The sequence below is a fragment of the Micromys minutus genome, assembly GCF_963924665.1.
Source record: "Micromys minutus genome assembly, chromosome: 17".
NCBI lineage: Eukaryota > Metazoa > Chordata > Mammalia > Rodentia > Muridae > Micromys > Micromys minutus.
Window position 1 is genome coordinate 38407542 of NC_137952.1, and position 15603 is coordinate 38423144.

General features: G+C 45.1%; 1 protein-coding gene across 1 annotated transcript; it reads left to right on the top strand.

Annotated features, from left to right (window-relative positions):
• The first annotated feature begins 535 nt into the window (after nt 1-535).
• PRNP (prion protein (Kanno blood group)) lies at nt 536-14984 on the top strand. The gene is made up of 3 exons (XM_080931225.1): nt 536-611; nt 2553-2649; nt 13004-14984. The coding sequence occupies exon 3, from the start codon at nt 13014-13016 to the stop codon at nt 13773-13775; it is 762 nt and encodes a 253-aa protein (XP_080787351.1). The 5' UTR covers nt 536-611; nt 2553-2649; nt 13004-13013; the 3' UTR covers nt 13776-14984.
• Nucleotides 14985-15603: the final 619 nt, after the last annotated feature.

Here is a 15603-nt window from a genome sequence, read left to right on the forward strand (position 1 = left end):
AAGCGTTGCTTTGAGTTTGAGGTCAGCTTGAACTACTTAGTGGGTAGAACAGGCCAATTGGGCTATGACGCTTTGTCTCCGAACTTAAAGGGAAAAAAGAGGAAGGAGAGAAAGGAAAGAAGGGGAAAGAAGGAATCAACAGAAAAATAAATAAACCAACATACAATGGCCAATATACTCTCTAAGCCTCTAAGCCTTTTATAGTTTATGGAGAAATGTCGAAAATCTTCCTCTTTACCAATTTGTTACCAAAGTTCAGCGATTGCTTTCTCCGTTAGGTAACCTTTCATTTTCTCAACTACCCATTATGTAACGGGAGCACTGGGTTCTGGATCAGTCTTCTATTAAAGATGATTTTTATAGTCGGCGAGCGTCGTCAGGGAGTGCTGACACTCGGGGGCGGTTTAAACAGACACAAGCATTTAAGCCAGTCCGGAGAGGTGACTCATGTCCCCCAACCCCCACCCCGCGAGAGACGCTGCGCGGCCATTGGTGAGCATCACGCCCCGCCCAGCTCCCTGCCTGCCCCGCCCCTCCCCACGCCCCACTCCCCCGCGGTGTCAGAGAAGCAGATCAAGTCTGGGCGTCGTCTCGTGTCGCGTCTGTGGCAGGTAAGCGAGCTGCTGAAGCCAGGCCTCGCGGAGCGCTCGGCCTTCCGGTCGACAAGCTCGGCTCACAGTGCCTCTCGGGGCCTTAAGGCCGGGGGAGCTGGAACTGGGGCTGAGCCTGGCTGGGAGGTGACTGTGCACCCGCTGCTGCGCGACTCCTGGAGGGACCGAATCCCAGGGCAGCGAAGCCGGGAGCCAGCTTTTCTATCCTGAGCCTGATTCACAGTTCAACATCGCTGGGGGTGGGGGATGGCATCTTTTGACTGCCCTTTGCGGTTTCCTTCTGTCTTTGTAATAGCTACGGAGAACATGATTTTACCCCGTGATGGCACCACGGTCTCATCCACCCTCAGCCACACAGTCATTGCTCCCTTGCTCAGTTTTCATACTGAACGCCGCCGTGCGCCTTCACTGCCCTGCCAAGGCGTTTTTTATGGCTGTCTTATTTTCTTGTACTTTGAATATCGTGGCTTAATAGCAGTTGCCGGTGTACTGAATCCCCGTTTCCCTAGGAGAAACTCCTGGGAGAATGGAATTAAAGACGTGCAAATTTAATTATACCACAAACAGGAATCAAAATTTTGCATTAAAATGCCAGACATCTGGAAAAATTAACTATTCAACGAAGAAAGGGAACAACTTTACTTACACACACATCCGAGGGCTTCCAAGGGGCAAAGGGATGATTTGTGTTGTATTTGAATCTGATACAGGTTTTCCATATTATTTATAGCGGGGACTAAACGATGAGTCATTTTCTGAATAAGATGCAAATCAGAGCAAGTTTGTTTGTTGTCTTTACATCTATTAAATAGACAGAGACGATGGCAACAGCAACCCTAACCTAGAGGATCCCTGAAACCACCATGTTCAGGTTTGGGGGCAGGTGGCCCTACTTAAAAGCTAGAACGGTTGCTTTTCAACCAATGTTATGACTTGGGCATTGCCCGAGCTTCTTTTCATTTATTCCTTTATTTAAGGGACCAGTATTTATTGTATGTGCTTGAATGTTTTGCTGCACATAAGCATGTATGTATGCATGCCTGGTTCTGTGGAGGTCAGAAGAGAGTTTTGGATGCCCTGGAGCTGGAGCTATGGGTGATGGCGTGATCCTCTGCCACAGGGGAGCTCAGAACCAAATCCTAACAGGCTTTCAATATGTACCTGGAATGTGCTATGCAGACCAGGCAGGCCTCAAATTTGTGGCAATCCTCCCTGCGATTCCCCAGAATGCTCCGGTACAGGCATAAGCCACTGTGCCCAGCGGTAAAACAATCTGGTTAGGTATTATTAGTATATGACCCAGAAACCTCACTTCCGGCAATTTACCTGCAATGGGACTAACAAACAAAGGGCTGAGGAAGCCATATGGTCAGCAGTTAGAGAAAAAATAGATCCCAGTGAAAAATCAACCTAAATGTTGAACAGCCGAGCAGCTAAGACACTGACAGGTTCATTACGGGAGCCATACTGTCATGAGCCCTGTTCAGTTTAAACTCCGTGTATCACTGGGAAAAGCTGGGAGTCAAAGTACAGGTTAGGAGACCAAGGCTCTCCTGGACTCTTGAAGTGAAAAGCCCAGAAGAGCAGGAATGCCAAAGCTCAGAAGATATGTCTGACCTTGGCCTTATGTTTGCTGCTGTATTGTTTATATTAACTTATTTGGAAAAAAAAAAAAAAAAAAAAAAACGGAAAACAGTTCACAGCCTTCTTGATATACCAGGGACTGAACCCAGGACTAGGTTTTTGGTGTCTAGAATAACAGACTGTGCCCTGTTTGCCTTTTGGAATATGTTTCATCCTCCCTTATTTCCATTTTCAAATCCTGCTCCATTTTGTGTGACTATTCAGTATTGGTTTGATAATTTGCATATTAGATTAGATTGTATTTCAGTTCTAGGACTTGTTTGTCAATTCTAGTTTTTTCTTTTTGATGTTTTAAAGGACTCCCGAATATATTTCAAAAGAACCATTTCAACGGAGCTGAAGCACTGCTGCCTTCCTAGTGGTACCAGCCCAGTTCAGGAAAGCCAGGCAGACTGTAAGTGCCCTGTGAATCATAATGGCCTTGGGGTTGGTGGGTTGAAAATCACCAGCTGTGTGGGGAAATGGGGCCAGAACACTAAGGACCACACTGGCTCCAGAGGCCATCTAGTAATGTGGGACCTACACGTTACTGTGTACTGCTGTTTGTAAAGTCAGCTTGATTCTGTGGGACAAGGGTCACTGCTTTCTCGAGAACTGTGCCAGGCCAAGGAACTGTGAGCATTTTAAAAATAATGATAATTAATAATCAGTTTTATGCTAAATCTCAACCAAGTAAAAAAGGTAGTGTGAAGGGTGGTTTTTTTTTTTTGTTTGTTTGTTTGTTTTTGTTTGTTTGTTGGTTGGTTGGTTTTGCTTTATTTAATTGTTTTTAAAGATTTATTTTCTTATTTTACATATTTGACTACACCATTGCTGTCTTCAAACACACCCGAAGAGGGCATCAGATACCATTACAGATGGTTGTGGGCCACCACGTGTTTGCTGGGAATTGAACTCAGGACTTCAGGAAGAGCAGTCAGTGTTCTTAACCGCTGAGCCATCTCTCCAGCCCCCATTTGGGCTTTTTCTTTTGTTCGTTCTTGGTTTGAGGGTTGAGATTTTTGGTTTTGCTTCAGTGTTGCTTTTGAGGCAGGGTTTCATGTGCCTAGAACTCCCTGTATGCAACCTTGTAGTTGTGTTCTGAGTTCCCAGTCAGGTCACTGCACGCAGCTGCTTTTTCTGAACTTTCCCATTCCATCTGTGAGCTCCTGCATAATAAATACATAAAAACACATCCGTATCTAAAGCAGGGATGGATGGCCACAGCATTTATGAAGTAGTGCATAAATGGACAGTGTATGCATTATTAGCTCTTAAACCTGGGAGAACTTCTGTTGTGTTAAATAGTCCTTTGCTCACCGCTGCTGCAACATTGTGTGGCTACTCCAAAGGAGCTGCATCCTCTCAACAGAAAGTGTAAAATGTTGAGTTCTGGATGACCTAGCTTTGCGAGGGAGGGAAGGAGGGTGGGCAGGCAGGCAGCAGACTCTGTGGGAGGCTTTTCCAACCTCTCCCATTCCATCTTTAAACACTTCCACGCTGTCCTGGGAGGATAGCTGATGTTTTTTTCAGAAGTTCTTAAAGTAGCTCTGGCAGTGAGTCAACTTAGGGACCCTTTTACTCTATTTAATCCAGGGATGGGCCTGAAGATACCATTTGAAGTCCTGAAATGTTTTCCATTATCTTTCATAGCTTGACCCAGTTCCTTAAGGACCAGTGACATCAAATGATGAGAAATTAATTAATTATACTTAGCACAAGAGAGGCAGAAATTTTCCCCCAGGAGTGGAGAGTAGAGACTGTGTGTTTCTGTCTGTCTGTATATATATCTATATCTATCTATCTATCTATCTATATATATATATATATGTGTACGTGTGTGTATGTATGTATGTATGTATATGTGTGTATGTATGTATGTATGTATGTATGTATGTATGTATATATGTGTGTGTGTATGTATGTATGTATGTATGTCTTTCTTTGCATGTATTTGCGTGTGTGTATTGTGTCTGTGTACATTTGTGTGTGTATGTATATATGTCTGAGTGCCTGTTTATTTCTGTGTGTGTGTGTGTGTGTGTGTGTGTGTGTGTGTGTGTGTGTGTGTGTGTATTGTTTTCTTGGCTTCATAACTTAATGGATTAAACTTCAAGTTGTATGTATTCTGAATCTCAGCCCTGCCTTAGTGGACTGCAGAAACGGGTCAATATATTTTTTGGTTGGTTGCTTGCTTGGTTGGTTTGTTTATTTGTTGTTTTGTTTAGTGCTGGGAAACAAATTCAGAGTCTTCCATGTACCAGACAAATGATCTAACATTGAGCTAAATCCTTGGTCCAGTCCCTTTTAGGCAGACAGGCAGGGAAGTCTGACTGGGTCTTAATTCAGCCTGGCCTCAAACTCATTTTGTAACTAAGGCTGGTCCTGAGCTCCTGATCCCCCTGCCTCCACCTTTCAGTCACTGGGACTGCATTTGTGGACACCACGCCCTACAAGTGTCACTGTGCCATGTTTCTTAAAGTCCTCTGAATTTGGATAAAATACCATTGACTCTGATTATTTGGATAGAATTGCAATCTCTTCTTATATTGGTTTCTAAAATCCATTAATGCATCTCTTATACTTTTTCTAGTATTTAAAAAAATATTTATTTACTTTATGTATATGAGTACACTGTAGCTGTCATCAGACACAACAGAAGAGGATATCACATCTCACTACAGATGGTTGTGAGCCACCATGTGGTTGCTGGGACTTGAACTCAGGACCTCTGGAAGAGCAGTCAGAGCTCTTAATCACTGAGCCATCTCTCCAGCCCCCTAGTATTTTTAATATCTCAGCAAAGTTGTCTGGCTTTCCTCAATTAGTCTGCTGTTTGTATTGAGGCTGAACCCTGGATCGTTTGTGTTTCTTAACGTTGTTGTGAATGGAATGTTTACCCCAGTGGCTTTAGATGCAGCAGGTTTCAAAGACTGCCATTCTAGTGAGCTCACTTTTCTTTTAACACCCACAGACCTCTCTAGGTGATTTCCATTGTTTTCACATAGGAGATCACAACTCCGTAAGCTCCTTGAACAATCTAAAAAAAAAAAAAAAAAAAAAAAAAAAAAAAAAAAATGGCAGTAGGCTTGATGTTTTCATCTCAGTAATGAAAAACCTTTTCTCCTACTAGGATTTTAGGCGTATGCCACCATACCCAGCTCTGCTTACTGCTTATTCCATGAAGACATGTTGAGCGGATCCATTCTAAAGTCAATGGGAAGGGTGCCCATTTCCCAGAGATTTTTAGTTCATAAAACAAGTGTAGTGTATAGTTACTCTCCTTCTAAAGCTTTCTCGTTCTGATCATATTTTCTCTTCCTCGTGTCCAACCTACAGCAGCCATGTTGGGGTGGTTTTGTTTGTTTATTTTTGATGCTGGGACTCGAACTGAGGTCCTCGCACATCCTAGCCAAGTGTTCTGCCACTGAGCTACAACTCTGCTTTGTTGCTGTGTGTTCTAATGGTACACGTGTGTCTTTACTATCAAATAACTCTTCGTTTCCCTTAGAAAGCCCACATGTTCTCCGTCTACTTAGTAAATTATTTCTTACAAAGACAACAGTTCCTTTTGAAATTTTCTCGTCATGGTCTTCCTTTTTAGTTGCATAATCATTAATGTTTTTATTCTTACTATCCATTTATACCACTCATGTCTTCCGGGTGGCTGTGTGGGTTCCTGGACCCCCATGAGTTCACCATCTTGACAACATCATAGTGTTGAACAGGATTTCCTGGTTGTTGTTCATCAAATTCACCCCTCTGGCTTTGCCTGTGCTCTGTGTCTGCGTGTCTGGAAAGCCTTTCTTTACCTTCTGGCTCACAAAGACATTCGTTCGTCTGTATTTGAATATCAGACACATGCACACACATGCATGCTCACTTGCATGCATACATGCATATACCATGGACATACACAATTCGGGGCAATGGTAGGAAGTTCTTTTTAATGATGTACAGTTAATGTACATAGATTTGAGTTAGGTAAGAACATTTCATACCATATATAATGTACTTTAGCCATTCCTGCTACCTTCCCTTTCTTCCTTCTCCTGCCTCCTAGTCTTCTCATAGACAGGTTCTCTGCCCTTTCATGACAGACAGACATTATTTTATATACCTATGTAAAATCTAGGAACCGTATGTGAGAGAAAACCTGCAACATTTGCCCAACTTCGTTCATTTAAAATGATAACCTCTGGTTGCATCATTTCCCTCCAAGCAGCATGATTTTTGCTTTTCTTCGTGACTGAATAAAGCCCCATTGTCTTTATCCCCTTCTCTGTCGATAGGCACCTCGTTTGGTTCCAAGACTCAGCTCTGGTAAATGGTGCTGTTATAAACACCCGCAGGCAGGCATCTCTGCTGTGCTAGCTTGGAACCCTTTAGAGAAATACCTAAGGATGGTATAGCTAGGTCACATGGTAGATCTAGTTTCAGTTTTCTACAGAACCTACACACTTCTCTGCAGTGAGGTCTAATTTACAGTCCTGTGGCAGTGTGTAAGGGCTCTCTTTTCTCCTCATCCTTGCCAGCTTTTGTTATTTGTATTAGGGTAGACTTTCTAACCTGGGTAAGATGGACTCACTGTGTAAGTTCTGCTTCTGTGAGGTGACAGCCAGAGATGCTGAACATTTCTCCGGTTTACTGACCATTTGTACCTTGGAAAGCGATTGTTTTCAGTGGCCTATTTACTGTTTTTTACATTTAGAGATGGGCCTTGCTGTGTCGTCCAGACTAACCTAAAACTTGGCCATCTTGCCTGAGAGCATTAAGCTGGTGCACCATCTCCCTAGCTCACTATTAGGTCTGTGGTCTATTTAGAGTCTACTTTTGCGTTTGGGGTTAGGGGTTCATTTGGATAATTCTCCAGTTTCCCAGGACCATCAAACCTTTCTTCCTTATTGGTTTCTCATTGTACCCATTGGTACAAGAAATACTTCTATAGAATGTATACATACTTCTATATTTGAACTTTATTCTGCTGATCTGTTTCTGAATTTTGCTGGCTTTATGGTACTGTTTTTAAAAATGGCTTTGTAGTATGATTTAAGTCTGATGTGCTACATTCTCCCCTCTCTTTTTTCCTTTAAGGTTGACTTCCGATTAGTAAATATGTCTTTTTTCCATGAGTGTTTATTAGGTTATTCAGAAAAATCAACCTAGAGTTGGAGTTTTGAATTTCTGCCATATAAAATCACTTTTTATTTAGTTTTGTCATTTCTAGATATTTTACCATTTGCTTGCTATGTGAATATCTTTTTTTTCCCCCTAGCTAATTGTGGCTGGTATAGAAATGATATTGGTTTCTGTTTATTCATTGTGGTGGCTTGAATGAGATGCTCCCATAAATCTTAGGCATTTGAGTATTTTGGTTCCAAGTTGGTGGCTGTTGGGAAGGATTGGGAGGTGTGGCCTTGCTGGAGGACGGGCTGTGAGGTTTCCATGGGTTTGTTGCCAGTTAGCTCTCTCTGCCTTCTGCTTTGGGATCAAGTTGTGAACTCTAGCCACTGCAGTATTGTCACACCTTCCTGCCTGCTGCCAAGCTCCCTGTCCCCCATGATGGTGATGAGCTGCTACCCTTCTGCATGGTGAATTGTCACAGCAATAGAAAAGTAAGACATTCGTCCTGTGTCCTGAAACCTTGCAGATTCCACTATTGTTTCTGTATTTATTTTGTCTGCTTGGGTCTTTTTTTTTTTTTTTTTTTTTTTTTTTTGGCTTTGGATTTTGGTGTTTTTTTTTTAGAACAGGGTTTCTCTGTGTAGCCTTGACTGTCCTAGAACTCCATTTGTAAGTCAGGCTGGCCTCAACTTAGAGATCCACTGCTTCTACCTCCCAAGGGCTGGGATTAAAGGTGTGTGCCAGCACCCTTATCTCCTGTTAGAATAATGTTAATTTAAAATGAGGTCAGCATGACTTCTTTCCTTCTAGTTCCTGCACCTGCGATTTCTTCATCTTTAAACATGGCACCTTGAGTCTATGAACAGTGGAAGAGCTTTTTTTTCTCTCTCTCTCTCTGCTTCTGCTCTTAAAAGGAATGTATTCAAAGACCATTATATTTCCTGGTTTCATTGTGATATTTAACAAGCTAAGGAAGTTTATACTGCTGCTGATCCAGGAGTGTTCTGGGTGAAAAATATGGATAATGGCCTTCATTAAGTACTTACTAAAAGATCTTAGATGACATCACAACACAGCCATAGACTCAGAAATCTAATCTTTCTCCCCAGCAACCTAATGAACCAACAATTGTTTGCAGAGCTGGGGCTGGAACCCAGGCAGATGCACTGCCACCAGCTACATCCACAGCCCAGGAACTAGTCACGTGGGTGGCCTTATTTTTAGAACAAGGGCTTTGAAGTTAGTATTTAAGCCCCCTTAGGCCTGGTGTAAAGTTTGAGTTCCTCTTTAGAAACGATTTTGTATAGGAAGTCCACGATTAAATGATTTTTTTTCTTGTTCTCAGCTGATTTTGAAATGACTCCATCTTGATATATTTTATAATTCTCCAACATTATCTAATGTCCATTTCAGTACTGGCAAACATGGCTCTGGTGTCCTGTTGTATGTACGGGGACAGCTTCCAGGCTGATGACTCCACTTGGTGGCTGTTTCTTATGCCAGATGCTTAAAGCTCTCCGCCCACATGTTGCTTGACTTCCGTGTAGCCAAAAGCAGGTGCCTTATCCACCTCCCCCCAGATGCACTTTCTGTGTTCTGTCCATGTAACTGCCTAGTCCAGAAGCTGGGCTCCCAGATAGAGTCTGTCCGTCTCTCGACATTTATATGAGACGCTGTGTTCCCCCAGGGACTGCCCACTGAGTCGCAAGACTCTGCTTCCACGTTGGGCAGCTTGAGCACATGAACACAAAGTCCCTGCTTTTCGAACGTTTCTTCTGAAAAGTAACCCAAACTCTTCAGTCAGACCCAGGTCAGACCTCCATAATCTCCTCAGCAGCAGCACAGACAGGCGTCTCGAGACTAAAAGGGCTGTTGTAAGGTTAGACCAAGAATGACAGCTGAAATTTGTCCCAGAGGTCTGCTCGCCGTGCACGGATGGCCCTGTTACCTGACCCGTCCCTGCCTCTCCACTGCACACCTGAGAGCTCCAGGTTCAGGTGTCCTCAGCTCTGCCAGTGTCCCTCTAACCCCACCCACCGCACTATAGCTGCTGTCTGTCCCCATCACCTTCTATGTCAGTTCCTCCCCTGTTTCCGTATTCCTGTGTGGTGTCATTTCTCACTCCTGACTCTCTCCAGATCACACAACTGTAACTTTTCCCCTTTGTAGGGCAATAGACAGGTACTAGGACATGTTCAGGCAAATGCTCTTCCCCTGAGCCTCACCCCTGGCTGGGATCCATTACAGCCTTAAAGAAGCATATGCAAAGCCCAACTCAATATGCTTCCCGGCAGCCGGCTCTGCCCCCACCCTGTCTTTCTGCATCTTCAGACAGCCTGAGCCTACCACAGGGGCTGGCATAGGAAATGTGCTTGCTTAATTCAGTAAAGCAGTAAAATTAGCTGGTGGTTTTAGGAAAGAGTGTTTGGTAAATTTTTAAATATACTCTTCCCTCACCCTTTATTGCAAATACTGATTCCTAGTTGCCCGTTAGCTATATTCCTATAAAGATGTGTTTGTTGTCATTCCTTCAGCACCTTCGGTATGTGTTTGTTGACCAGGTACTGTGGGGACACTTTGGTAAACAGACCCAAGACTCTGCCCTGGGGGAGCCTGTCCCAGGGTGGAGAAAATGGGGTGTCTGCAGTAACTCCTGCATCAAGCATATTTCTTGCTCTGGAAAGAAATGAAGCAGGGAAAGCCCTGATCCTAGCATCTGAGAGCCCTATGAGTAGCTCCTTGGAAGAGGAGGTACCAAGGTCAAGGAAGTAGCAAAGACCCAGAGATGGGACCCACTTTTGGGGTTTATGAGGGATGCTTGTTTCCTATTAAAGGTAGCCAGCCTGGATTCCCTAATCCCCCTGACCTTGTAACACTTTTAACCAGATCTTTTAATCTCCCCTACCCGGTAAAACCTTTGTTTACACAAAGCCCCAGCTCCCTACAACGCCTTCCTTCCCAGAACCTGATGGCCTATGACAGCCAACCCTTTCTCCTTTCCCTTCATTTCTTTTGTGCTGATTCTTTTAGAACTAGCCCATCTGAAAAGATTGTGAGGTAGGATCCCAGCCAATGAGGCAAAGACACAATCACCACCTGTGTCAGGATAAGACATGAGGGAACTTCTGGCTGCCGTGGGCTCTGCAGCTCTGCAGTTCTGAAGCACCCTCTTTTCAAAAAGAAATCACCTTGCCAAGATACTCTCACTTGGTCCATCTGTTTCTTTGTGTAGCTGAGGGTATTCTTTGTTTCTAACAGGTTTAAGCAGGCTGGGGAGAGAAGGGAGTGAAGTCAAATCCTGGGACAACCAGGCAGTGTGGCCAGGACTTTGTATTTTAACCTGGATATAGAAGAATGCCTCTTGGAGGAGCAGTACAGTGTGACCACGTGTTAACAGGAAAACACAAGACAGGAGGAGCTGGGCAGTGTGGGGGACAGACAAGGAGGACAGATGGACAGATGTGAGAGGATTCACATGAGCAGTAATGGAGGCACCAACCAAGATAGTAGTGTTGAGACCGTGAAAACCCAATGGGCTTAAGATTCACTGTAAAGATAGAACCAGAAAGGTTTGCAAAAGGTTTGCTAATAGTTTCGTGTATTCTGAGACTAAGAAAAACTCAAAAACTTGCAGCTAGGTTTGGCTCAGTAGCATGAATGGAAAACTGGTTTCCATAAACACCATTTAGACTGAGAGATTGGTTGGTTTTTGATTGAATGAATGATTGATTGATTAATTGATTGGGGTTCTGGGGATCAAACCGAGGACCTCACACAAGCTAAGAAAGTGCTCTATCACTGATTCCTCCCCCAACACTTGTACCCCTGTCTTAGCCTACCATGTGTTGGGTTTATATGGGTTCACCATGAAGTCCAGGATAGACTGAGACCAAAAGTGAGGGGACAGTCACATGGAGATCATGAGCTGGACCATGAGAAAACAGGAACCAGGGAACAGAACTGAAAGGCTCACAGCTGGAGCTCTAGGAGTGTGTCTGGCCCTCTGACCCTCACTAGAAGAAACTTCCAGAAATACCAGCTGGTCTGGCCTCAGTCTTTTAATCTGGCTTATGTTTTCTAAGTAAATTTTGATTTGCTTCTGACAGCTCTTGCCATCTCAGTGGTTTAAGTAGAAATAGGAACAGACTGTTAGCCATCTCCTTACCAGTTTTTCTCATATACGTCATACAATTTAATTGAAAAGTAATTTTCTAATGTTTTCAATGTGAAGACATTGTCAGTGCTGGAAGCAGGACTTTCAGGTTTTATGGCTTACTGGCATTTGGGGAGGTATGTTTTGACCTAGGGTGTAGTAATACTGTTCAGTGGTCAGTGTTGTCTTTAGCTTCTGCCCTTGGATCTGGTCTCAGAACCCAGTGAATGAGATCACTGATCTGAAAGAAGGCTATATTTGATGAAGGTACACTCTATGGAGGGCCGTAACTAAAGGGTGAGGCTGTTTGGCGTGTCTGTTGTTTTCTGAACTGTACTACCCTTTCTGTACCAAAAATCAGAAGAAAGCAAACCACTCAAATATTAATACTAAGCTGGTTGTAATGGTGTATATCTGTGATCTGAGTACTGAAGAGGCTGAGGCAGGAGGATTTCCATGAGTTCAAAGCAAAACCAAGCAGTTCTATCTCAAAAAAAAAAAAAAGGCATTCATGCTGAACTCAGACTTCCACATGTGAGACCCACTATGCTTCTTAGAATATAGCTAGTGTGTCTGTCTCTCTTGTCTATGGAGAGAGTGAGGAGCTCTCAAGTGAGCCTCCCAAAACCTCAATCAATGTTTTCTGTCTCTGATAAACCTAGGTTGAGAGTTTCCTCAAGGAGATTCTTGGCTTTAATGTGCTCAGGGGACAATAATTCCTTCACTTGACAGCTGCCCATGTGTCCGCCTCTGTGCCTGCCACTGACCTTGTCCATGAAAATGGCAACAAAACAGATGCTCTTGGTTTAGTTTGGATTTGGGGACATGAGCTGGAAAGCCCAGACTTTCTAGAACTCACAGCCGTCCTGTTTCAGCCTCTACTTCCCAAGTGTCTCACGCCTGGCTTTCGAGAGAGTCGTTCCCTGCTCCAGGGCTCAAACACTGAGTCAGCTTTCCTCAAGTCCTCCTGACCTGACCCTGCCTCAGCGCTGGTGGCATTCTGTTACTCAGGACAGATGTACTCACAGAGCCACACGGCTGCCCCTGAAGGTGGTTTTTTGAATTCTGGGGACTAAGGTCTACATCTGTGAATAAAGGTTTCCCCCATGTAGAGGCTTGCACCCCACAGGACCCTGGGTCAGGTATAGTGGCCTTCTTTTTGAGTACAAGTGCTAGGCTCCCCACTAGATCATACCCAGTTCCAAATTCCACTGTGCTGTGGAAGCTCAACACCATGGCTTAACTACCATGAAAAACTGCCCAGACCAGATGTCGTTTACCATTTGGGTCATTCTCATCTTTAGGGAACAAGCGAAACACTTGTCAAATCTGTCCTAAGAGGATGGGAACGAGCTGTGTCCTTTTGACTTTTCTCCTAAAGAAAAAGCCACAGAGGGTGGCTGACGCCATGACTTTCAGGCATTTGTTCTGCAGACGTCAGGGAGCTTCCGCCTAAGTGCTGGACACTGATGCCTTGTTCTTCGTTTTGCAGATCAGCCGTCATGGCGAACCTTGGCTACTGGCTGCTGGCCCTCTTTGTGACTACGTGGACTGATGTCGGCCTCTGCAAAAAGCGGCCAAAGCCTGGAGGGTGGAACACTGGTGGAAGCCGGTACCCTGGGCAGGGAAGCCCTGGAGGCAACCGTTACCCACCTCAGAGTGGTGGCTGGGGGCAGCCCCATGGTGGCGGCTGGGGCCAACCTCATGGTGGTGGCTGGGGCCAACCTCATGGTGGCGGCTGGGGTCAGCCCCATGGCGGTGGCTGGGGTCAAGGAGGGGGCACCCATAACCAGTGGAACAAGCCCAGCAAACCAAAAACCAACCTGAAGCATGTGGCAGGTGCTGCCGCAGCCGGGGCCGTTGTGGGGGGCCTTGGTGGCTACATGTTGGGGAGTGCCATGAGCAGGCCCATGATCCATTTTGGCAATGACTGGGAGGACCGCTACTACCGGGAAAACATGTACCGCTACCCTAACCAAGTGTACTACAGGCCGGTGGACCAGTACAGTAACCAGAACAACTTTGTGCATGACTGCGTCAACATCACCATCAAACAGCACACGGTCACCACCACCACCAAGGGGGAGAACTTCACGGAGACCGACGTGAAGATGATGGAGCGCGTGGTGGAGCAGATGTGTGTCACCCAGTACCAGAAGGAGTCCCAGGCCTATTACGACGGGAGAAGGTCCAGCGCTGTGCTTTTCTCCTCCCCTCCCGTGATCCTCCTCATCTCCTTCCTCATCTTCCTGATCGTGGGATGAGGGAGGCCTTCCTGCTCGTTCCTTCTCGTTCTCGTGGTCTAGGCTGGGGGAGGGGTTCTCCACCTGTAGCTCTTTCAATTGAGGTGGCGTCTCATTCTTGCTTCTCTTTGTCCCCCATAGGCTAATACCCTTGGCACGGATGGGCCCGGGGAAATGTACAGTAGACCCTAGACCAGGCACTATTCGCTTCAGGTTCCTTTGATTGAGTCCAGCATGGGCCAGTGCTAACACCGGGCCAATAGGAATATAACACCAAATAACCGCTGGCTAGTTGGGGCTTTGTTTTGGTCTACTGATAAATACTGGTGTAACCCCTGAACTGTACCCAGAGTACATGGTGACAGAGACACATATAACTTAGCGTAGGCAAAGGGTTCTAGAACCAAAGAAGCCACCCTTTGGGCATGGCGCCCTGGAAAACAGCCTCCCATCTGGGATGTCTAGAGCATCCACATGTGGAATTCTTTCTTTACTAACATTACTATAGCTGATTGAAGACAATAGGAAAAAACATCAAATTATCCTACTGATGTTAAAAGCAAACCTTCAGTCCCTAGGCACTACAATGGTTTTTAGCCTGCCTTGGATTGAAGCAGGAGATTTTTGAATCTGAGGAGAGACATGGTCCTCCTGTGACGGGAGACATGGTTAAGGTACAAAGGAAGACACTTGCATTTCTTCGTTTCTATCTCATTATCAAAAGCTAGAATTAGGTTGCGCCCTAAGTTTCTGTACTGGAACTCAAAGAGACAATCTAAAAATTCTCCTAGGCTGCAAATGAGAAAAAAAGGCTCCATTCCAAAGTGGGAAAAGAAATTGTGCTAGCGTTGTTTATAAGTAAGGCAAACTTTGTTCCTTGGATTGCTTTGTATATCCCCAGCAAACACACACAACCCGGTGATAGCTTCAGCCCGCTTCAGCTGTGGGTGTTCCGTGTAGAATCTATAAAATAGAGCTTCAAGCTTCGGCCTTCTGTTCTAAAGCACCCGATGTGTGGCACGCACTGGCCATTTCATCCGGTACTAAGTGTGACCCTTGGGCTTTCAACACGCACCCAGTTCCTTGTGACCCCAAAGTAGACCCCTAGCTGGTCTGTGACTCTGCATGTACTTCACGTTTTCTATATTTGTAACTTCGCATGTATTTTTTTTTTTGTCACATAAGTTTATAAACGTTTGCTATCTGACAGTAAATCAAAGCTATGATGAACTCCCGTGGGCTTTGTTCTCTCTTCAATGCTCCTGGCCCCTGTGTTTGTCACCGGGGTGGCTTGGGCTCATCCCAGCCAGGGAGTGGCTCATTTCACATCCCTCTCCCAGAAGGGCCTCAGGTCTTACCTCTGCTCTGAGTCATCTCCTCTCCGCTGACTTCGTACTTTCCCTTATACTGCACTCAGCCCCGCTGAACCACAGAAGTACTCCTGGGGAAGCAGGGGAGACAGGGAGGGGGGCTGGGCTTTCCTGCTCCGGAAGAGGGTTTTCTGTTTGTTTGTTTTTTAATGTGTATCAGTGTTTTTGCCTACACATATGACTGTTCACCACATACATTGCCCTCAGAGGTCAAGAGATGGGGTCAGATCCACTGGAACTGAAAATGGTTGTAAGCCATTGTGGGTTTGGGGACTTGAACCAGGTACTCAGGATGAACAGCCGCTGGCCTTAACCACTGAGCCGTTGCTTCAGCTCCAGGGGGAGTATTTGTTTGTCCTGAATTCAGACTCATTTTCTCTCCTCTCTTCATCCCTCCTCCCTCCCTCCCACCCTCTCTCTTCATTTGTTTGGTCCATGCTGTGGTGAATGAGCCCAGGGCCGCAAACATACTGATCTCC

Bases quoted from the DNA above. Each gene is read 5' to 3' on its own strand.
- PRNP (XM_080931225.1), top strand. From the start codon at position 13,014: ATGGCGAACCTTGGCTACTGGCTGCTGGCCCTCTTTGTGACTACGTGG.